At 40.9% G+C, this 24,467-nt stretch overlaps 2 protein-coding genes across 3 annotated transcripts in view; both read left to right on the forward strand.

The window, feature by feature from the left end:
• The window catches only part of slco4a1 (solute carrier organic anion transporter family, member 4A1), a 221,014-nt gene that overhangs the window by 20,213 nt on the left and 176,334 nt on the right, over positions 1-24,467 (forward strand). The gene's annotated exons all lie outside the window — the stretch shown is intronic.
• Positions 3,994-14,465, forward strand: LOC307037006 (uncharacterized protein). 2 transcript variants are annotated; one of them, XM_079677716.1, is made up of 7 exons: positions 3,994-4,424; positions 7,002-7,090; positions 8,627-8,710; positions 9,110-9,300; positions 9,391-9,467; positions 9,585-14,096; positions 14,317-14,465. In XM_079677716.1, the coding sequence occupies exons 4-6, from the start codon at positions 9,232-9,234 to the stop codon at positions 10,552-10,554; spliced, it is 1,116 nt and encodes a 371-aa protein (XP_079533842.1). In that variant the 5' UTR covers positions 3,994-4,424; positions 7,002-7,090; positions 8,627-8,710; positions 9,110-9,231; the 3' UTR covers positions 10,555-14,096; positions 14,317-14,465. The 2 variants fall into 2 exon arrangements, with proteins under 2 accessions (XP_079533842.1, XP_079533841.1); XM_079677715.1 differs by lacking the exons at positions 7,002-7,090; positions 8,627-8,710.

Here is a 24,467-nt window from a genome sequence, read left to right on the forward strand (position 1 = left end):
AACGATAAAAAGAACGGCTCTCACCAAGTAGGACTCGGTTCCCCTCGTTCGTACCAAAGAGCCGTTCAAAAGAATCGGCTCGTTCGCGACCGACACATCACTACGTTGAACCCAATGTGAGCAAATGACTCTGAATGCTGCGACGCAGCACCTGAGATTACTTCCAAAAAGTTGTTCACGTTCTAAATCTTTTACGTTTAACGTTATATACGTACGGTACACTTCGGTACACATGTGTACCGAACCGAAGGGCCCGTACCGAATAATTTCGGTACGGGTAATTTTGTTAAATTTTGTTAAATTGTTTCGTTTATTAACGCTACACCATAGCGTGTCGTGAGTCGGTTGTTGTTGTTGGGTGAAAAGCAAACAGCTGTTTGCTGCGGTGCGCAGCGCGAGCAGGCTCCCGTGAGCGGGAGCGCGCTCCTTCACTACAGACTATCGCGCCACCTAACCATTCGCCAAAATGTTTTTAATACCAGCGGTAACCGGCCAAGCGCCGGGCAAAAAAACAATCTTCAAATAAAAGAAAGTCACCGGAGTAGTTAAAGGAGAGTGACAGGGAATATGAGAAGAAGTAGTGCAGTGACGTGTCCTAAAACCCTTTTATAATATATCGATTACATTTATTATTCGAAAATTATAAAAGTAGGGTAGACATGTGGAGATTATCCGGCTGAACAAAACGTTCATTTATCAAACAGGTTTGTTTTCCACAGACCTTATTTCTAGCTATTTTCCGAAACCCTGTGGAGAAATCCCATTGCTTTTTTGTCGAGGGAACCAGCAGCTTACTTCCTGGTTTTAGGACGCGTCACTGCACCTCTCAATATGATGCCAATATAAACAAGGTCTTCTGTCGGCTCTGTACATCAATGCCGGCCTATGCTGACAAGTAATAATAATAATAATAATACATGGGACTTTTATAGCGCTTTTCATGAAACTCAAAGACGCTTTCACAGAGAATTTAAGAAAACACAACAAAAAAAGACAAAGAAATACAAAAAGAGATAAACAAAACAGAAAAAAATACGGGGGGAGTGGGGTGGTCAGTGGTTGAATGCAGTGTTGAACAGGTGGGTTTTGAGTGATGTTTTGAATGCTGTGAGGGAGGAAGAATCTCTGATGGATTGGGGTAGTGAGTTCCAGAGGGTGGGTGCAGCAACGGAGAAGGCTCTGTCGCCCCAAGACTTGAGGTTGGTCCAGGTGGGGAGGGACAGGAGGTTGGCAGTGGCAGAGCGGAGGGAGCGAGTGGGAGTGTGTCTGTGGAGGAGGTCAGTCAGGTAGGATGGGGCCAGGTTATGGAGGGCTTTGTACGTCATCAGGAGGATCTTGTACTGAATTCTCTGGGGGATGGGGAGCCAGTGGAGCTTGATGAGGGCGGGTGTAATGTGTTCACGGATTCGGGTGTGGGTGAGTAGACGGGCGGCGGAGTTCTGGATATATTGAAGTTTGTTGAGGATTTTTGCAGGTGAACCATAGAGGAGGCTATTGCAATAGTCCAGACGGGAGGTGATGAAGGCGTGGATGAGGGTTTCGGCAGCAGTGGGAGAGAGGGATGGACGTAGACGGGCGATGTTTTTGAGGTGGAAGAAGGCTGTCTTTGTGATCTGTTTGATGTATCTGTTGTAGGAGAGGCTTTGGTCAAATATGATGCCTAGGTTCCGGATGTGAGGGGAGGTTTGAACTGGGAAGCCGTCTATGTTGAGGGTGAAGTTATGGATAGGTGTGGTGAGCTTCTTTTGTCCAATGATTATTATTTCAGATTTATCGCAGTTGAGTTTCAGGAAGTTAAGTTGGAGCCAGGATTTGATTTCAGTGATGCAGTTTGTCAGGATGGAGTGGGTAGCAGTGGAGATGGACTTGGTGGAGATGAGAAGCTGGATGTCGTCGGCAAAGCAGTGGAATTGAAGTCCATCACGGCGGATTATGTGACCAAGGGGAAGCAGGTAGAGAATGAAGAGGAGGGGGCCGAGAACTGAGCCTTGAGGGACACCTTGGGGGAGAGGAGCGGTGGGGGATTTGCAGTTATTGATTTAGATGAACTGGTTTCTGTCAGAGAGGTATGAAGTGAACCAAGAGAGGGCAGTGCCGGTGATGTTGAAGGTGGTTTCAAGACGGGTGAGGAGGATGGAGTGATTGATGGTGTCGAAGGCAGCGCTGAGGTCAAGGAGGATGAGGAGGTTGAGGTTACCAGCATCGGAGGAGAGGAGAAGGTCATTTGTAATTTTGAGGAGTGCGGTTTCGGTACTGTGGTTTGAGCGGAATCCGGATTGAAAAGTTTCATAGAGGTTATTAGCAGAGAGATGATGCTTGAGTTGTGACGCTACAGCGCGTTCCAGAACTTTTGACAGAAAGGGTAGGTTCGAGATTGGTCTGAAGTTATTAGGGTTGTCAGGGTTTAGTCCGGGTTTTTTCAGAATAGGGGTGATAGCAGCTATTTTGAGGGATGGTGGGACGGTGCCAGAAGACAGGGAGGAGTTGATTGCTGTAGTGATGAGTGAAGAGAGAGTAGGAAGGCAGGCCTTAACAAAGCTGGAGGGGATGGGGTCCAGGGTGCAGGTGGCAGTTTTCATTCCTGTGAGGAGATCAGAGAGGTCAATAGGGGAGACAGGGGAGAACTGGGACAGGGGTTGGCAGGATAAGGGGGGGCAGGTGGCTTGAGGGAGAGCTGGTGTGGTAGTGGTTAAGCTGCTGTAAATGTTGTCTATTTTGCTTTGAAATTTTTTGAGAAAAGAGCTGCATTTGTCTACTGTGAATGACTGAGTGGTGGTGTCCAGGGGGCTGAGGAGTTTGTTTATTGTGGAGAAGAGTGTTTTGGGGTTTCCGGAGCCAGAGTGGATTAACTGAGAGTAGTAGGTGGTGCGGGCATGGGAGAGGGCATCTTTATATTGCTGTAGGTGGTCTTTGTAGGTTTGAGAATGAATTGTGAGACCTGTTTTATTGCGGAGTCTTTCAAGTTGCCGGGCACGGGTTTTCATCAGACGGAGTTCAGGGGTGAACCAGGGAGCAGAGTGGGTGAAGGAAACTGTTTTGGTTTTTATGGGTGCAAGTTGGTCAAGGCAGGAGGACAGAATGTTGTTGTAGTAGTCAGTGAGATCAGAGGGGCTATGGAGGTCCACAAAGGGAGTGGTGGATATTTTTTCAGAGAGGGAGGATGAGAGCAAGGTAGCTGAGACAGAGCTTAATTTACGGAAGTTGATTTTGCGTTTTTGCTTTGGTGGTGGGGTGGGAATGTTGATGGTCATGGTGATGGCTAAGTGGTCGGAGAGGAAGAGGTCTGAGCCAGACAGATGGTGAAGGTTTAGTCCAGTCGAGCAAACAAGGTCCAGAATGTGGCCACGGTTATGGGTGGGAAAGTTGACATGTTGAATGAGGTTGAAGCAGTTAAGCATGTCCGTGTAGTTATCAGAGTCAGTGGAGTCCATGTGGATGTTGAAATCACCAAGTAGGAGGACTGAGGTGGAGAGAGAACAGAGCTGGGTCAGAAATTCAGAGAAATCAGAGAGGAATGATGGGTTTGGTTTGGGAGGGCGGTAGACAACTGCCAGGACTGACTGTGTGTGAGAGTTTAAAAGCCAGGTGTTCAAATGAAGGAGCAGATGAGATGGGGATGAGGCTGGTTTTAATGTCCTGTCGGTGTATTACGGCAATTCCACCACCTCGGCCCTCCGAGCGTGGCTTATTTATGTATGAGTATCCATTGGGTGTAGTGAGGTTGAGTGAGAGATAATCCAGAGGTTGTTGCCAGGTTTCTGTCAGACAGAGAAAGTCCAGTTTATTGTCCAGAATGAATTCGTTGAGAATGTGACTTTTATTGTTGAGGGACCGGGTATTAAACAGAGTGAGCTTCATATTGCTTTGTGTGGTGAGGATTGACTCAGGTGTCATTGCCAGGGCTTGCAGACAGGGGGCGCGCTCGTCTGTATTGTTGTGATGACGTAGTCGAATTGTGGGTGTGCGCTCAGCTGACCAGAATACGGGGATGGAGTGTCCTGTGTGAAAGTAAACAAACTTGCGACCGGAGCCTCTATGGATGTATCTGGTTCGTTTTAGAAGTTTTTGGTTTTTGATGACAGAGATGCATAACGGTGTGGAATGGTTGTTGAGTTGTAGAAGTCTCGCAGCGGAGTACCTCAATGCCATGCCAGGCAGGAGAGACGGAGCGTTGAGTGGACAGGTGAGCCGGGCAGCCGCTAGCATTAGCAGCTAGCGGGTATCCTGCAGCTTGATGACTGCAGAGGTGCAGGCAGCTAGCTCCAAGTAGTCCACGGAAGAGGGGTCCAGGCCAGCCAAAGGCAGGACACGTTTTGAGAAGTCCGGGAATGGGGTGGAGGCAGCGTTGGAGGAGCTAGGCAGGTGAAGCCGGGAGGATCAGAAGGAGAGCAGGTGGAGCGGCGAAACGGAGCCGGTGTTTTCAGGTAGGAAAACACGGACACATCTCATTGATTCAGCCAGTGTAAGATTGACATAGATCTTAACTGGACTGGTCGGCTAAAAAGCTGCTAAGAAATGTTGAGGAAAGAGTAGAAAAGAGTAAAAAAAAAATCCAGACAGAGAAGCGGCGAGCAAACGACGCCAGCGTCCTCTCACATCCAGTAAGTGAAGAGTAGAAAATATAAAGGTATTAGCTATAGGGAAATGTCCCAGCAGTTTAGGATAATGAAGGTTCTAATCTGACCTACTACATAGCCATTACATTTCTAACTCCTAATGACAGGAAGGCAGAAAGTGCATTATACAAATAATAATACTCATAATAATAGCAGACATTTTTTAACAATGACCACAATATCATTATTTTAATAAACCAAATATGAACAATTGAGGAAAATGAGGAAGAACTGATTATTCAAATGTTGTAGTACAAGTGGTAATGTAGTTAGTGCATTAATTACTATTGCAACAAATGTGTTCATTTTCTTCATTATTAGTCGATTTTTTTTGGACGAATGCTCCGGGCCAGTGGTTACAATGGTGGGGCCAGTAATAATACAATTCCACCGGCCCGGAGTGCCAGTGGCATTTTACCCTTAATGTCTACCCCTGCTTAATTACATTGTAAATGAGTACTTCTTCAGCCTCTGTTTACGTATCTGAAGGTTAAGATCATTTGAAAAACCTAAAGATGCCCTCTAGACATGCTATAAGATATGAAAATGATCTATTAGTGGTGTTTCTTTCAGAATATATTGCCTACACTTGAAATGACATATACTTCTTCCCTCTCCAGTTATCTTCAGAGTTCAAAAATACGCAGTATTAACTGCTAAAATAAAAGAACTCTCCTATACTTAATAAATGGCTCCACATTACATAGGTGAGAAATAGAGCTGCGGCGATTATTCCACTAATATATCAACATAAAAATAATAACAAACTTTTTTCACAATATATTAAGCGTTAAAAGTTATTGCAAAACCGACAGAAAAATCTGTCTTCAGACTCCAATTATGGAAATTGACTACCTAGTTGAGATTGACAGAATAAACCATTTAAAAACATCACTTTGGACTTTGAGAAACTGGATATTTTACCCTATATTCGGACATTTATGTCAATAAATCCAGAAAATAATCAAAAGATTCATTGATAATGAAAGTAGTATTTAGTTAAAGCCCTATTTTGCATAGAAAAAGCTTTCCCTTTCTGCAGCTGAACTTTAAAACAGCCTTCTGTTGTCTGTGAAGAAAGACAGCTGGAGAAACAGAAAAGCAAAACCATTTCTAATAAAAAAGGCTCTGTAAGAAGCTCACCAAATCCAACCACGGTTTGAATAGTTCCTCTGTGCCCCTCTATAGTTTTCTGTACTGTGTAGTGTTGGGGCAGAATCTCTGCTCCGCGCCGTTCCTCTATGAGCGGGTTCTCAAAAGAAGGAAAAATTCAAAGCAGCCAGGATAAGGGTTAACAATAATCTGCTTTAATGGCAAAAACATACAATACATCACCCAATCACCGAATCACGAAGCACTCTGCAGAGTACTCCGGGCTCAGGTTCTACCACCGTGTGAGACACGTCTCAGGAACGGCAAGTCAAAAACAAGAGCGCCGATCTTCAAAATGATCACAACATTTATACACAGGTGGGGAGGAGTTTTGTCGCTTGCTCCTTCCTAGCTATTTGTTATTGGCGAGTTCACTTCTGAGCGAGCTAGCAAGTGAGTTGGCAGTGTTCCATTGGATCGTTTCCCTTCTGGGCGGGACCCCAGGTAGTAAGTCCGCGGTTATTGATTCCATCTGTTGCTTCACAGTGTATGTGTGTGTGTGTGTTTGTCCCTCTGAAAGCTATGCTTGTATAGATTTACCAGTCATCATCTCATGACATCTTTAGGATTAGGTAAATAACAAATCTTAACTGTTCCCATGGCCTAAGGCCTTCCCTGAACTTCCCTTGACCCCAAAGTCAGCTTGATCAGAAGGACCATTGTCTCTCTAACTTGTGTGTGACCCAATCATCTCCTGATCTGATAAGAGTCTTGCAGGAAACGCACGTACATTTAAAAATGAGAACAAAGGACGTTTATCTCGTTCACTGCTGGGTGACCCAAGTCTCAAGGCCTCTTTTGGGGTCTGTAGGAGATAAATCATTAATTCTACAAGACTTTAACTGCCATATATCTGAAAATGTATCTGGGAATTCCCCTGTTAATTGCAAGGACTATTGATAATTAACAGAGAGACCCTAGGGGCCTCTTCTTGGTATCTGCTAGGCAGAAGTCACTCAATGCAGAAATCACAAGTTTAACACACATTCTATGAATATACCAGATTGAACTTTCCTGCCATAACACGTTACTTTAATCCTTCAAATAATTCAAATAATACTTCAGTAGTAGTTTTCATTGTTGGTGGGATCTAATGACCCACACAAAGCTTTGACAGGAAACAAAGTGCCATGTAATCCAGCTTCACTGTTTGTCATGTCATCAGCCGTTTGTCCTGACCTAGTTTCACATGTGTCTGAGGTTACTTTTCTCCACATTACATTTGTCTTGCAGAACATGGGGTGACCATCAACATCATCAATAGAAAATGTATTTACTGACAGCTGTGAGAATGTGTTGTCATGCACAGAAGAGAGTAAGGGGTGAGTTTAGCAGGGAGCTATTCAGATCATCATGCATCCCCTTCTAGCATTCTCTTATCTGATAATGTGGTGAGATGAGTATGATGACTGGAAAAGGCAGGAACATAAAATAATGGGAATCATGACTCATGGCATTTTATCAAATGAATGAAAAAGATAGTAAGAGGATGTTGAATTTAAGTTGTTTTGTCAAATTCCCAAAACCATAACTCACAGTTATCCCCCTCACAGTTTGGAGTAACTTAACATAATATGTATTTTTTTAAGGAAATAATGAGACACTTCATTATATTGTTGTTGATATGATTCAAGCCTCTCTGTCTATTACAACATAAGTTAGTTGACAGGGTTGATCAGTGTTATAGTCTCTGGGACAAACTTACATCTTCTCTATAACTCATTCATATTCAGTGTCCTTTGCTCAAGTCTTGCTGAGCTAAGCCTGTAAGCTAAGCCTGTAAACTAAGCCTGTTGGCATGCAGGCTCTTCATTGACTGATTGACTTGATGGATTATCAGAGAGAAAAACAAGAATATTAAAGGATAACATGTTAAAGGTTAAAGAAAAAAATAAATTCTGGCTACATTATTGGTTACTCAAGTGTCTCTACCAACCTGATCTCACCAGAATGCGTGACTCCACCACGACTCCTTAACACCGCATAGAGACGCGAAGTCCCTCCCCTTCCGGGAGCCTCCATGGGACCCAATGGAGTCAATGGAGAGAGAATGTTATCTTTTAATCCCACCAATGAATGTGCCACCAATGACATATATGATGTTTGTCAATCTTAAACAATCATTTCCATGTAAAAAAAAGTCACAGTTTGTCGTAAAACTGTTGAAATATAAGACTATGAAAAATACGCAACTAGAAAGACTACAAATCCCAAATCCCATTCTGGGTCGCGTAAGTGATGTCATAGGTGACAATGCTCCAAGACTGGTTGCGACTCGCAATTAAAGCAAAGAAGAAGATCTCATAACTGATTTATTCCCTCCAATAAATATAAGAGATTGCTCCAATAAATAGGCTACATGCACTTTCACTTCCGCATTCTACTCAAAGCGGCCGATTCATTTTCTGTTTGAAAATGACGACCTTCTACACCCGCTGCCTACAAGAGCTTCCGAAATTAAAAATGTCAGATGTTCATCGGATTTGCCAGACGACTAAAGCCCCAGCCAGCACACTAGATAAAGGCTTCAAATTATATGCTGCGTCATATATACACAACTATGAAGGTAAGAAAGGTAACAGGAGTAACAGGTATAACTAATATTATACTACTACTATAGTAGACTACTATAGGGCTCTGGGTAACGCTATGTACTGTTTCTGGTGTTAATTCTTTAAAACATTAGCCATTTTGCTAAAACATACTATCGTTTAATAGCCTTATAGCCTAGCCAACTAGAGGTTGTTTTGTTATTAGCCACACTGCATAATGGTATCAGCTTTTGTAAAGCAATATTGCCATAGATGTTTTGACGTGAGTATAGATCTAACGCTGTTGCTCTGTTTTTCTTCATTCAGTGTCCAATAAAGACAGGCTGACAGGGCAGGTCAGCGTGAGAGCCTTGTGCTACAGGTCAATGAGGAAGAGCGAGCAGTTTGAGTGTAGGCAGGCAGCATTGACACTGTGTTCCCCCCTGTTTATTGAGTTTCAGTTCAGTTAAACATTAGTTTACCTTAAGGGAATCTCAACAGTGTCCTACTTCTCCCTGCTTTATCACAGCTGATTGGTCAGATATTATTACATTGATTATGGATGTGTAAGTTTGGGGGTTCAAATATATAGTCAAAACTGCTTTAATACAATTTTCAAGGCATCTTAGTTTCCAAAGAAAGTTCATTGTGGTATTGTAGGGTAAGAGGGTAACACTAAGCATTCAGGAATACATGCTTCTTCTAGGATAATGGGTCAGTAAAAATAACCAATAATTCTAACCATAACCTCCTCGCTCATTTCCCACAAGTGAGGTTACTAATCACTAGTATTTCTTCTCTCTTTTTTAGATAACGCTTCGTGATTCATCACCAGTGGTGCTCACGCACAACCAGTGCTCCTGTGTTGCAGGAACTGTTTGGTGCAATCAGTAGCATTGCTGTTCCAAACAGCACACTACACTGAACTAAACATGCCAGTTGTGCCACCTGTGCATAGCTGTACTGAATCGGAACAGCAATGGCACAAGCCGCGAACAATGGTAATTTCAATGAGGTTCAAATACTTGTAATCTTTCACAGAGTTTTTGTTTTAAAGTGATTCAACTAACAGTAATTGTCTTTTCCTTAAGGGTGTGAAGCCAGGGCCCATCAACTCCATGGTCTTCACCAAGCCTGTACCAAATAGGATGGTGCAGACTGGAGTAAGGTAATTTTAGCTGGAAAATTGTGAATCCTGTGTTTTTAAAATTCATAATTCTGGTGCTGTATTCCTAACCTTTATTGTCACATTAATGTGCTATATTGTCTTTGCCATTCTTTGGAGGAGTGGATTCTACAGAGGCATGGTGGGGCCATTACCAGATCCCTGCCTGTTCAGAGCTACGGAGGCATACTCAGCATTCGGCATTGAAGACAGACCGCTTGTGACCACAATGAACATGAGACCTGACAAGCCCCTTGTGGAAAGTGCCTTCACGATTGTGCAGGAGGGCAGTGTTCTGTCCTATCAGATGCCTGCTTTGACGTCTCGGTACACCACACTTCACACTGACACACCACCAACACCCCACTTGCCCATAGAGGGGTATGTGATCTTGCCATGTGATTTACCGCTGGTGTGTTCAGAAGAGGAGCAACTGCACAGCTTATCTGTTGATTTGGAAATGTCTCACAAAATTGAGGAGGCTACCCGTGAGCAAAGCTCTAGCTCAGAGTGGCATCTGCTCCGCAAACCCAGAGTTACTGTCTCTAGGTTTAGAGACATTTGTCACGTCAGAGGTGAGAGCTCTGCTAACTCTCTTGCAGAGCGAATACTCAAAGGTACAAGGCAGACTGCAGAAATGAGGAGAGGTGCAGAGATGGAGCCCACAGTAGCAGCTGAATACAGTAGACTGGCAAACGTCAACTACTCCCCTTGTGGCCTTGTCATTCACCTCTCTACGCCCTGGCTTGGTGCCTCCCCTGATGGAGTTGTTTTTGACCCAACAGAATATCCCCAATTTGGCCTTGTTGAATTCAAATGTCCCTATGTCTCAAATTATGTCGACTGCAAATATGTGCAGATGGAATGTGGCTCCCCTAAGCTCAAGAAAAGCCATGCCTATTACTGGCAAGTACAGGGTCAACTTCTTGTATCTGGGATGCAGTGGTGTGACTTTGTAGTGTGGGCACAGGAGGACTACCTGGTGCAAAGAATATACACAGATCCAGAAGTGCAAAGAGCAATCAGAAAAAGTAGACTTTTTTCTTTTTTTTACACATACATGCCGAAGTACCTGTCATTAAAAAAGTAGTGGGCACTGTAGCCATTGTTAACTCTATAAGCAGTTAGCTGCTAGACCCTGGCTCAGCCATCATTATTTTTAGGAGGCAATCCCTCAATCATGTGTTCTGAATGACAACAAAATGTGATTTCAATATTTTGTTTTTTATATTGCTTGTCACATTTCATATATGTAAATAAATATACAATTTTATTTAAAAAGACAATAAAGTGAAGTGATTTTTTTGTAATGAATAGCAAATCATTGCATTTGTAAGAAATCATCAACGCATTGAAATTTGCTATTTACCATTTATTCAAACAAAACACTAGCGTGTGTCAGGCAACACGGGATTACGGTGTGCTCACCCAGCTTAATCACAGCTACCTGCACAGGTGTCATCATCTTGTCTTATTTCACCCATGTCTTGACCAGTGCTTTGTTCTGATAGTTTGACAACATACATGCTACTGCAAACAGTTGGTTGATGTTGTAGGCATGGGACAGGAGGATGACACCATCAAAAAGTTTGTTCTCTTTTATCCTCCTAATGACACGCTCCACATGAACCCTCAGTCTGGCAATGGCCTGTGTCTCCCTCACCTGATAGGCTGGCATTTGCTTCAGCTTTGACAGAAAAGGTGGGCAGTACACCTTGCATTTGCAGCAATCGCTGATCAGGAAGCCCTTATCTACCATCACTGCCATGTTTTCAGTCCACAACGCAGCTATTCCAGACTGTTTGAAAATCTCCTTGTCGCTGACAGAACCACCATACAGACTGGAAACAAATGTCACTGTGCCATGTGGGGCTATGCCAACCAGGGCTTTCATGGTGCAGTGAGATTTGTATGTAGAATACATTTCACTTTGGAGGAGGAGTGAGGATGGTGTTTGACACCTCAGCTCTGTGCAATCCAGGATCACCTGTGTGTCTGGGAAATCTTTGAATGCCTCTGAGAGGTGGGCTTGAACTTCTGCAGGTGTAAGCCAGATGCACTGTGACCCCAATAAAGTTGTAAGAAAACTCGTCCATGTTGCAATGATGCGGCTCACAGTGGACTGGTGTACGTTGAAGCGGTTTGCAAGGTCCCTCTCTTTCAAACCCACCGACAGGAAGCAGAGAAAAAGGAAGAACCCGTCAATTGGCTGAAGCAGCTGTCTCTGGAAGATAAAAACAAAAAAAGGGTACTATATTAATGTCATGAGTGTAGCACACCATGGGAAAAACATTAAGTTGTTTTAGTTCTCTGATGTATTCAAAAAGGATTGAGTACTATAGCCTTTTAGCCTACACGAAAGCAATGAAATGTCGGAGAAACATTTTCACTTCAGTTTGTGTTTAGATTGTGTGTTAAAAGAAACGTAGCCTACCGTTGATGGACGTGCGTGTGTAACCACTTCTTCATTCCTCTTGGCAGCTGATATCGCTCTTGTAACACAAACCATTTTATAAATGGAAGGCTCAATCCAAAACCAGAAGGCCCTCAGGTGGTTATAGCTCGGGAATCTGTACACAAAAGACACATACCAGTCATTAATTGACACAGTAAATACAGTCGTTAACTGTAACACATGGGCTAATGCTTTCCTCTTGTTTGCTATAATACATTACAATCCAAATAGACTGATTAAGAAGGCACTTGGTGCAGGTATAGTAATATACAGCAGTAAAATGTAACAACTACATTAAAGCAGCAGTAATAATAATCTAAAACATACAGGGAACATTTTACACAGAATGACTACTTTTACTCTTCATTCTTAAGTGTGCAACTGGGGGAAAGGCAGTGGATATTGACATGTACTTTTACTTTGGTAAGGTTTTGAAGATTTCCACTTGTAGTAAAGTATTATCAGTATGTTGTTAGTATTAGTATGTTTTACTCCACCACATTTAGTTAACCTTCATAGTTTCTAGTTACTTTTTATATATGAAAACACGTGATTTATGATTCTACATGTTCAGTTCAGGAGTATTTTCAAACCATAGTATTTGTACTTATACTTCAGTTAAGATGAGTAGCCTACTTATTCCAACACTGCATGCATATAGTCAGCAGTCAAACGACAGGTAAACAGGATTTTTTATATGCTAACCCATCTCAAAAATGTGGATAGAATTTAGCCAAAACATTACCTGGTATAGAATCGGATGTTGTCGTCGGAGCCAGCAAACCGCTGTAAGCAAAACTCTCGCTGGACTCTTAACTCCTGCTGCAGATCCTCCACTGTTTTGGAGTTGTCTTCTGTAGCTTGACAGGACATGTCCAGTTAAGCTGGTTCAGGGGTTAAGCAGTAATCATGGTCATGGACATCGATGTGCTCTTCCTGCTCCTCCCGAGAGACTGGTTCAGTGGGCCGCTCCCTTCTCTCCCAAACACTAGCCCGCGGTGTTTGAGAAGTAAAGTGATTCCACTCTGTTTGACCTTTCACAAGCCTCCTACGGCCATCAAGGGTTTTTGGCTCTATTAGTTGATCCGTAGCGAAGTGACGACTGCAGACCTTGGAGTGAGAGGAGATTGTAAAGTTATCGCGTTGTATTTTAACCAGCCACTGTCTTCGCAGCTCGAGTTCGGTCGGAAAGCCATGGAAACTTAGGTAGCCGTTGAATTTAGCTGACGCCGTACAAAGTGGGACACAGCAGTGCTCGGAGTAGTTCTTTACTTGTCTTGGCAAATGCTCAGTTTTGAAAATCTTCCGTCGACTCATATTTAAACTATAGATTTAAACAGTAAAACATTTGTGGACGATCTCCCGCTCAGCTACGCAGACCGGAAGCAAACCGGAAGCTGCCAAGCCATATTACGGCTAAGGCGGAAGTACGTCTCAGACCCTAGTGCATGTAGCCTATTCACTTTTACAAGATGCCTGTGTGCTTTGTACCAGTTTGTAATCACAAAAGTGATCATACCACTTGCTCGTTCTATTGGTTCCTGTCTGATGAAAGGACCAGGAGTCGTTGGACCAACAAATCAGGCAATATACATGTTTTGCATGGAACAAAGTCAAGTTAGCTACCTAGCTAGTAGCGAGTACGTTAGTTAGCATTACATTACATAACTTAGTCTTGTCATTTGTATTAGCCTTAACATGAAGTGAACCAAAATGTTAAACAGTAAGAGTAGCCATGATAAGTATTTTGTGAAACATTTGAACAGTAGCCTATCGCCCCCTCCACCAGGTGCTAAGGGGGCGGGAGGTAGGCTAACGCCACATTAGCATCGGCGATCTTTTCTACTTAATGCTATCAGCACAAAAGGTTAACATTGAACATTAAAAGATCAGGCAGTTCAGGGAGAGTCGAAGGAAGGAAGGCAGGCAGCTTTGCATGACATTCTTCTGGACGTGTTTCATTGTGATGATAGTGAGGGTGAGACAATCTGTTTGTTGGAAGGTTAAGTGATTACTGAGAGAAAATTATTAAAAAAGATAATTATTCAAAGTGTTGTTACTTTAAAGTGTTGTTACTGACCTTTTTCTCTTTTATTTTTCTTACCTCACCTGTAACTGCTGAGACCCTGAGGAACATGCACACTGGACTGACCTGCTCTGGCAACCTGATTTCCACTGTACGTAATAGTATTTGGTTATTGTATATTATTTATTTACATCAAAGGCACAATGCACCCTCCAGAGACACACATGCATTGAGTGTGATATTTTGCATAGGTCATGTGAAATCATCTTTACATACTAGAAAACTGTAGGAGCGGCAACTTGTTTTGAAATTGAATTTGTAATATCCGATAATAAAGTTGATCTGTTTTCTTTATTCTTCTCTCTTCCCAGCTCCATCCATCACCATTCTCTGTTCCTGCAGGTCCTGCTTGCTAATCAATGCTCATATTTTTTTACACAATTACAAATAAAGTCAATGTATTGTATGACATGAAGTTGTGCTTCATTCTGAGTCAATAATAAATTCATTCTGCCTTCAACTGCAACATTATTGTGGACTGCACCGACATCCATGTAGCTGCCCCCCAGTAAGATGAACCAAGCAAAGTTGACATACTCAACATACAGCTGTGCTCTTAAGTTTACATGAAGATATATAAAAATATGTAATAAAGTTATAAAACAAGTATTCGGTATATTCCTTGATAGCTTTTGGAGAAGGTTGTTTTTAAGTTTACTAAAATCTATCGTTGCAACTGTTTCACTTTATAAAAAGGGAACAGATGAGTAGAGCATCATTGAGTTTCTTGTTCTGTCAGTAAATTATCCAAATGAAATTCTTTTCATTATTTTAGTCAACCCTAATTACAAATTGATTGTACCTTTTAATAATGACCTTACATGGTCGCCAAAGTTAAATTAACTTCAGAAAATCAAATCTGTTCTGAGAAAAAACTAATAAATGTTTAAAGATAGGAACTTGCCATCCCACTGAAAAACAGTCCGTAGAGATTTAAAGGCATAGTTGTAGTTCAGTCCAACGTTTCATTTGGATTCATTTGACAACAGTCAACTATTCTCATAAATATATAATTTTTTTTTTCAAATTCAAAGTCAACTACATTGTCAATCTTACTCAGTTTGTGTTTATAGACAGAGAGATCAAAAAGACGTTTCCAACAATCCCAAAAACGAAAAATAAAAATTATACAATTTACAGATATGTATACAAATATATATATCCTATATACACCATCATGTATAATGATGGTGTATGATGTAGAAGGAAGTGTGGTAGATAACAAGTAAATATAGAGTTACATACAGATCCATGTTACAGCAAAAGATGGAATAACTAAGAAGCACGCAGTATAATAATAATTACACGCAACAATTAAATAACTGCTCAGCATCTCCACCACAATCCCAATCTGTCCTGTTTTCCTCCCCTCTGCATAACACCCCATCACACATACGCAACGCAGAGTCCGAGGGTGTTAAGAGTATGTTTATTTAAATGTCCTCCTCTCTACTGGCCAACACGGGAGCATATGCTGGGTGTAGAATTTTTCCAGGAGGAGGAGATTACCATGCCATGCAGGGTCTTTCGGGATGGGGATGATGATCGTCTCCTTCGTGGTCCACACAACAAAGTAGCAGAGACTCCGGTCTATGATGTGCAGCTGCCCTTGGACCTGGTGCCAGTATGGGTGATTCTCCTTGAGAATATATGACCCATCCTCCTCACGGAGACAGAAGGATGGTAAGTGGACTGCCTCCGCGATGGACATGTTCCTCTGGCTGTGTGGACAATTCACCTCCAGCAGGGCAGATGGCTGCACAAGTCCATCGGGTGATGCTCCCAAAACACCCGACTCACTCACAAAGAGGCCAGACTCGAACACACCCTATCGGAGTCTGGTCTCTTTTTGAGTGAGTCGGGCCTGCACAAAAGCCTTCACCCCTTCGGCCTTGTTTACAACCCCCCAGTTGACAGCCATGACTCCGTCCAAGTTTTACCCCCCAAGCACCCTCTTCATGAGGGACGCGCATGGACAACACACTCTCACTCCATAATCGTCCAGGAGCGACGTTTGGTCAGGGTCCCGTGGCGTGCAGTTGTGACGCTCCTACGCTCCTTCAGCTTCATAAAGGGACGCAAATAGCTTTCAACTGATTGCAATGTATTCCCATCTGCTGCGGGATTTGACGCTCATGGAAGCACGGCATTCGTTTGTGTCGGCTGCCCTTGAAGGCAATGTGAGCGTCCATTCCCATTGGATAACGGAGAATTGTACACCCGGAAGTAAGTATTCCCCTTACTGTCGATTGATTTTACAGTGATATCTGCACGACTCATCGACTAAAAAACACCAGATTATCCTTGTTAATTACACAACATTGAATGAATGCATTGTAATAAATGGTTTGGCTGCATTACATATATTACACATCTGTCATAGTTCTTTATTTTTATTTATCTACAGAGATCGGGCTCAGAATAGACCGGAAACTATTCTTTTACCGTTCAGTTTGAATTTCACAATAAAGTTAGTAGTAATATTTTGTTTTGATATTATTGTTTTTTATTAACTACTAGACCGCTGGGTCATGTTAAGACCATCTTTTCTGTGTTGCTGTGGGTTTTTTCCATCGCTTTTGTGTTAAAAATATCAAAACAATAACTAAATATATCCGTCATAAACTAAACCAGAAACAGCAGTATATATATGTTTTTAACACTGTAAACTTGACAGCTTTTTAACCCAAACCACCTACTGGTTAAAGCACGTTATTACACGTTTAGAGTAATGCAATGCAGGTAGATTGTGCTACCTGCTTGAAATGGGATTGAACCACGGCAGACTGTCCAAAACTGGATTTGAACGGGTCCACCGCGTCCCCCCCCTCCCCCACCCCGTCCCCAGAACTACACATGCTGGCTATTGTGTCTGCAACATGTTCTCTATCTATGGCACGTCTCTACTGGGAGTTGTAGTTTTAAAAAGACGTTTTCGTATTTCCCATAATAATAAGTTGCCAGTATACTGTGTACATCCCTGGAGGTTTAGGGATAGGAAACACTCGAATTGAAAACATATAATTAATAAATGGGTGAAAATTGATTTTGCCCATAATGGGCAGCATTAATATACAGGACTGTCTCAGAAAATTAGAATATTGTGATAAAGTTCTTTATTTTCTGTAATGCAATTAAAAAAACAAAAATGTCATACATTCTGGATTCATTACAAATCAACTGAAATATTGCAAGCCTTTTATTATTTTAATATTGCTGATTATGGCATACACCTTAAGAAAACTCAAATATCCTATCTCTAAATATTAGAATATCATGAAAAAGTATACTAGTAGGGTGTTCAACGAATCACTTGAATCGTCTAATTAACTCGAAACACCTGCAAGGGTTTCCTGAGCCTTGAAAAACACTCAGCTTGGTTCAGTAAACTAAATCACAAGTATGGGGAAGACTGCTGATCTGACTGCTGTCCAGAGGACCGTCATTGACACCCTCCATCAGGAGGGTAAGACACAAAAAGAAATTTCTCAAAGAGCAAGCTGTTCACAGAGTGCAGTTTCAAAGCACATCCACAAAAAGTCTGTTGGAAGGGGGAAATGTGGCAGGAAACGCTGCACAACCAAGAGAGATGACCACAGCCTTAACAGCATTGTGAAGAAGAGTCGCTTCCAGAATTTGGGGGAGCTTCAAAGACAGTGGACTGAAGCTGGAGTCCAGGTATCAAAAGTCACTGTTCACAGACGTGTCCGGGAAATGGGCTACAATAGCCGTATTCCGATGGTCAAGCCACTTCTGAACTCAAGACAACGGAAGAGGCGTCTGACTTGGGCTAAGGAAAAGAAGCACTGGACAGTTGCAAAGTGGTCCAAAGTCCTCTTTTCAGACGAAAGCAAGTTTTGTATTTCATTTGGAAGTCAAGGCGCCAGAGTCTGGAGAAAGGCTGGAGAGGAGCAAAATCCAAGTTGCTTGAAATCCAGTGTGAAGTTCCCACAGTCAGCGATGGTTTGGGGAGCCATGTCAGCTGCTGGTGTTGGTCCACTGTGTTTCATCAAGCCCAGAGTAAATGCAGCTGTGTACCAAGAGATTTTAGAGCACTACATGCTTCCGTCTGCTGAAAAGCTCTATGGAGATGAGGAATTCATTTTCCAGCATGATCTGGCACCTGCCCACAGTGCCAAAACCACCAGTAACTGGTGTACTGACCATGGCATTACTGTCCTCGATTGGCCTGCAAATTCCCCTGACCTGAACCCCATAGAGAATATGTGGGGTATTGTGAAGAAGAAGCTGAAAGACACCAGACCCAACAATGCTAATGAGCTAAAGGCCGCTATTGAAGCATCCTGGGCATCCATAACACCTCAGCAATGCCACAGGCTGATTGCCTCCATGCCACGCCGCATTGATGCAGTAATCCGTGCAAAAGGATTCCCAACCAAGTACTGAGTGCATTAATGGACATTTTCAAATGTTTGATTGTGTTTTGCTGTTATAAATCTTTTTTTTTTACTTGGTCTGAGGAACTATTCTAATTTTTTGAGATAGGATTTTTGAGTTTTCTTAAGCTGTATGCCATAATCAGCAATATTAAAATAATAAAAGGCTTGCAATATTTCAGTTGATTTGTAATGAATCCAGAATGTATGACATTTTTGTTTTTTTAATTGCATTACAGAAAATAAAGAACTTTATCACAATATTCTAATTTTCTGAGACAGTCCTGTATATACCCACATGCCAGCTATGTCAGAAGAGCTTTATTTAACAGCTGGTCTTATGTTTGTGACCCCTCCTGTTGTTAATTGATTACATTACATTAAATTACATTACATGAATTGATAAGCCTGAAACATGTACTTGTCAAGGTTCAGAGGCAAATTTTGCAAATATGGCAGTAGCCATCGATCATCTTAAGATAAGATATACTTTATTGATCCCAAGTTGGAAACATTCGCGTTACATCAGCATGTGTAACAGTTGTAAATATGCAGTGGTGTTTATTTGTAAATCATTTAGTATAATCACACAAATTCTGTGTTTTATATTGAATAATTCTGTGTTCTTTATTTATTAATTGTTCAATACCTGACAAGGCCGGAGATTAAATATCTATATACATCCTATAAGAGTATAATATTATGTATAATATCAGTTAAAATAAGTGCTTCAACATAGTTAACATTGCTGGAGGTATGCACAAATATTGATAAATGTCTTGTAATACACTATTGAGGAACCTGCGACCCAAGTTTTTCATTTATTGCATAACAACACCGTTTGTGTATATGTCAATAAACCTTAGAAAATCTTGAAATCTTGAAAGGGATGTGCAAAATATTCATTATATACAATCTTTAATTAACTATTAGTGGAGAATAACGAGTAATGAATATACTTTATAGGGATCCTATTAATATCTAATAATAAAAATAATGAAATTCAATAACATGCTTTAACCACCAGTTGTCTCTTTCTATTAGCTGTGCACCTTTATGGTGTAAATACAGCCTATCTACCAATTGGATCAAATATAAAAGTCAGTCGAATTAGTGTTGATCCTGCAAAGAGACGTGTTGTGTGAAAAGAAATGTAAGATGTTGTTTAATTGCTGATATATTTATGATCCACGTCACGTTTTCAGTGTTGGCGGCAGTTCCTCATGTTTGTCTAGAAGTCTTCTCACCAGGGCTCTATAAATAGAGAACTACGCCAGATATGTAATATTTAATGCAGCCGAACCGTGTATTCGAATGCCGTTTTGTGATGACTTTCAAAGAGAAAAGTAAGCACACTCGGAATAAAGTATTATTATTTTTTTTTTAAATGTTTTCGGTCTGTTTCCGGTATTTGTTAATGGACGATGTAATGTGAGATGTGAGAATGGAATTGCACGGTGGAAAATAACGTATCTTTAGATGCAGATTTTGTTAAACTAATACGTTTGCGCTGTGGACCAACCCTATACATTGACGGGGAAAGGGGTAGTAATAAAGATAACACCATTAAACAGTTACACAACATAACAGAAATAATATCGATAGCAGCGTCCCTATCAACCACCTTGGTAACAATGAAAACGTTCTATGGACGCAATTTCCTGAAGTAATCTTCGTAATAACTAGCAAACTAAAGATCATGTACATCCACTGCACACATAATCTGAAATAACAACTCATATTTCTCGCATCAAATGACATCAAAACGCATTTGAATTGCCAAACTAACTTTAAAATAGGCATTTTCCATCGAAAATAAAACGAAGTTCGGCCATGTTTTTTTTTTCTGCAGGGAGAAATTTGAAGATCACGTGACATAGACGGCAGCCATTGGAATGAATGCGGTTTGTCAAACAGAGCAGATGGTGTAGTCCTAAACGATAGCTGGGGATTCTGGGTAGTGTCGTGTCTTCTCCCATCCTTTACTCCGAAAACATATTTGTTTCTCCGAATCGAAGGGGAAAAATACAAAAGCATTGCAAACAATTTAAACCAATCAATGTTGTGTAATTAACAAGGATAATCTGGTGTTTTTTAGTCGATGAGTAGTGCAGTTATCACTGTAAAATCAATCGACAGTAAGGGGAATACTTACTTCCGGGTGTACAATTCTCCGTTATCTGTTGGGTTCAGAATTCCAGAAAAGACAGACAACTTCTAAGTTTAACTATTTATTATAAAGAGAGCAAAATATATATTTTACTTGGCCAAGAACTCATCACGTCTTTGGGAATCACAGGCAGCAAAGCTGTAATCTGTAACCACCAAATCCGTCAAGAGCCTCGAATCTCGTGTGACAATACATTTTATTTCACAGGGCGTTGCCCGTACATTTATGATTGGTCAAGACTAGCTGAAGAGATAACATGGTTTAGACTTGGTTCTCTTTGGTTGGTGCGCAGACTCAGATAGAGTATCTTGGCAACACGATCCTCCAATCAGCATTCACCCGGCCTGTGGAAGTCCCTCCCTACTCTGGCACCATCATACGTAATTTGTTTTCTCTAACGTTTCTTCAGATATAGTGGGAAACCATAATGTTGCTTCCTAGCTTTGCGGGGGAGCGCGGCTCCCATACAAATTGAAGGCCGGTGCGATGTGCTGTTCTGACTACCTCTTTGTGTTCTCTCAGTCTCTGCACTCGACCTTCCTACTTTCAATATTGCAAGCTAAACTTTATTCTGACTATTCCCCTCGTTGGTATCTAACCCATCAGAACCTGGGATTAGTGATTGTGTCTATTTATTCTATAGTCATAGCAATCTCATGAGCACAATAAGCATATAATGTAATAATAAGAATCAGTCTTGTAATGTTATATAAAAATAGACTCCACAAATCCCTCCTTTCACACCTTTTAAGGTATGAATCTAATCTATGTCTATTTTTCTTGTTACTGCGTCTCTGGTGTAATTTATGAATCTCTGCTGGTTATACTAGATTTAGTTCACCCCATCCACATCCTTGTTGATTGTGGGACAGAGGAATATTACTTCAAAACCTGCTGATATCTGGTTTCTATCTTTAAACTCATCAGGAGGCACCCTAATGCTGTCTTTAGCTTAAAAACTCCCTCCTGGGACCATTTAGTTCTGCTGTCTGTGGGGTGTTCTGCGAGTATGGTTGATTTAAGATTGAGTTACAGCCCTTTGATTGTTCATTTACACTTTTCGCTTTAAATCTCACATTCTCTTCATCTTAATTTTATGTTTAAACCACATGTATATCTTTTCTTATCTCTGTAAATTATAAATGGTGTGCTTATTATTTCTAATGTTAATGTTTTCTAAATTAATTGTAGACCTCCTAATTGCCAGTGCAGCATCAGAATCTTAATACTTGGACTGTGCCAACAACATTAAACTTCAACATCTTTAGGTGAACTAAATAACATATTTCAATAGCTCTGAATTTCTGACAAGCATCTGTGTTATTCTTAAATCAAATCCTTGAAATCCTAAAATCTCAATATAATAATGAACTACTAATGTTTCTGGTAAAGAAACACACTCATGTTATGGATTCAAAAACAATTAGAATCATGATACTGTCAAAGTGAATGATTTCCTGGTGATACTGCTTCTACCTGTCAGTGCTTAGATATTATCAAGCTGAGAAAATGAATACAGAATTCCAACATACTGTCATCAAATGTCTTTCTATTATGAATTTAAATTGCCTTTGTGAAACTAGTCTTGTGTTAATTTCTATCCCCATAATGACCTAAACAATACATTCTATGGCTTTTACTTCTAATTATTTACCAGGCTAGAGAAAGGATGTTGTCTAAATTAAATTCTGTCTCATTACATTACTATGTTTTAGCTTAACTTAACTGTAATATGTTCGTTCTACATTTCAAACCCCACTTACTCTAATATCTGTTAAAATATCCACATTACAAAATTGTTTCATTATCAAAGGTCAACTTCTTTGGTATTCCCATTTTGGACTTACATCTCTCCCAGTAGCCCCTTGGCCACTGATTCTGCATCTATGTTGCCTGCTATAATTCAATCAATATTTAGAAACATGTCAACATTCATCAAACCATATCTTATAGACATGGAGCAGGTTAATTCTAAAACTGTCAATCAATGGTCAGATTGAACATCCGAGTTGGGGCGGCAGGTTTCTTTCAATCCCTAAATGAAAAATGTAGATAGCGAATTTGACAGCCATGTTGATATAATACATTATACACACACTCCCCCTTTTTAGACATTAACTCATGTGTAACAAGATCCTGTATGGGAAGAAAACCTTCAGGTAATCATTGGTTATAAGAAAATACCAAACATTATTCACAAATGTACATCCATTATTTTCCACTGTAAACACTCCGGTGAAAATAAGTGTTTCTCTCCGTCTTTCAGTCCTAAAAGAAACCGAATCTTCAGATTTTAGTTTGAGCTTCAGTAAAATAGCATCAAGTAGATTAGAAACGGGTCACATGTGCGGTTTTCCAATTTTGTGGAATTATAGGAAACCTCTCATTTCCTATAGAGCCCCAAAATAATGTGTTAGTCCAGGGGTCGGCAACCCGCGGCCCACGGGCCGCATGCGGCCCTTTAAGCCCTCTGCTCTGGCTCCCTTGAGCTTAGACAAAAATAAGAAGGAAATAAAAGTATTTGTAGGACTATTTATATTTTGTTGCATGGTTGAAAATGTTTCGTATTTTGAGGTGATACTGTGACACATAAATAAAAAACAAAACGGTTTTAATTAGGTCAACTAAAATATGTGTCACATCCTGCTACAGTCCCGCGCGAGCGCCTTTTCCTGCGGGTGAATAACCTTACCCCCGGCTCGATGAGCGAATGGATAAATCAAAGAACAGTACTGGAGAAACACAGGATTTAATTCTGTGTGTACAGAGTTATATGCTTTCACAGCAAACGATGCTGGTTTACCGGTATGTTTGATATGTAGAGAGAATTTGTCAAAGGTGCTGCACTGCAGCCTTTACGTATCGAGGAACAACGGGAACAAAACGGAGAGGAAGACAGCTGACGATCTTCAGTCATAATCATAGGTCATAATTCAATGGGGTATGTAATTTATTTCAGAAAACACTTTTTGTTATATTCCATGGAATGCTCTTAACATCCCGATAGCAATGAATATATTAAATGCTTTGACAATAAATACATACAAAAATTAATCTCTGGAAGCCGTAGCGCTGTAAAAAGCATGACTAATCATCTGAGCCGGCCCGGCTAAAATAACTGGATGGCCTACCTGCCTGTCCTTCCATCTGTGCACAAATTTATCTCGTGGCCTCATTGGTCATGTGCGCGTTCGTGTGTGTTGGAGGAGGGGCTCTGTGAGGAAGTCTGAAGGAAGAGGCATATTTTTTCCGGTTGTGTATTTTCAAATTCTAGCGCACTCGAGCTGGTTTCTCCATTCTTACCTACCCTACCTTTAACTATTTTTAGGATGCAGCTATATATTTTATTTATTTCAAAGTGGGCCCATTTTAATAATATTTGTTTTCCTTCAAATGTGCAGAGGACTCCCCAAGTGCTGTGTTTAATTTATTTTAAAGTAGGCCTGTGTATTATTTTTAATTCTCCTTATAGGAGTTCTTTGTTTCTTATTAGAGGTTAACAGTTTTATATAATGTAATAAATAGCCTAATAAATACAAACAAACTGTAGTTTTTGTCTGATATAACAATAAATACAACTTTATTAGCTATCAAGCTATGAAATATGTTTTGCGGCTCCAGACAAAAAAATGTTTGGGAAAAAGCAGCAAAATGGCTATTTTGGTCAAAAAGGTTGCAGACCCCTGTGTTAGTCCAAACACATGCTTGATTAGTCACTGTTTTAAATCATGCTGTTGCACTGATCACATGCAGACATACATTCACAATCACACTGTCTGGTTGTAAGGTCAAGTTTGGTCAGGTTCACCCCAGAGTCAGTCATTGACAGTGCTTTTGTCACACTGTCAGTCAGGGTCAAAGGTCATTTGGTCTCAGTCTTTTTGGCCATGTGTCG

Source organism: Notothenia rossii (assembly GCF_949606895.1).
Source record: "Notothenia rossii genome assembly, chromosome: 4".
Taxonomy (NCBI): Eukaryota; Metazoa; Chordata; class Actinopteri; order Perciformes; family Nototheniidae; genus Notothenia; species Notothenia rossii.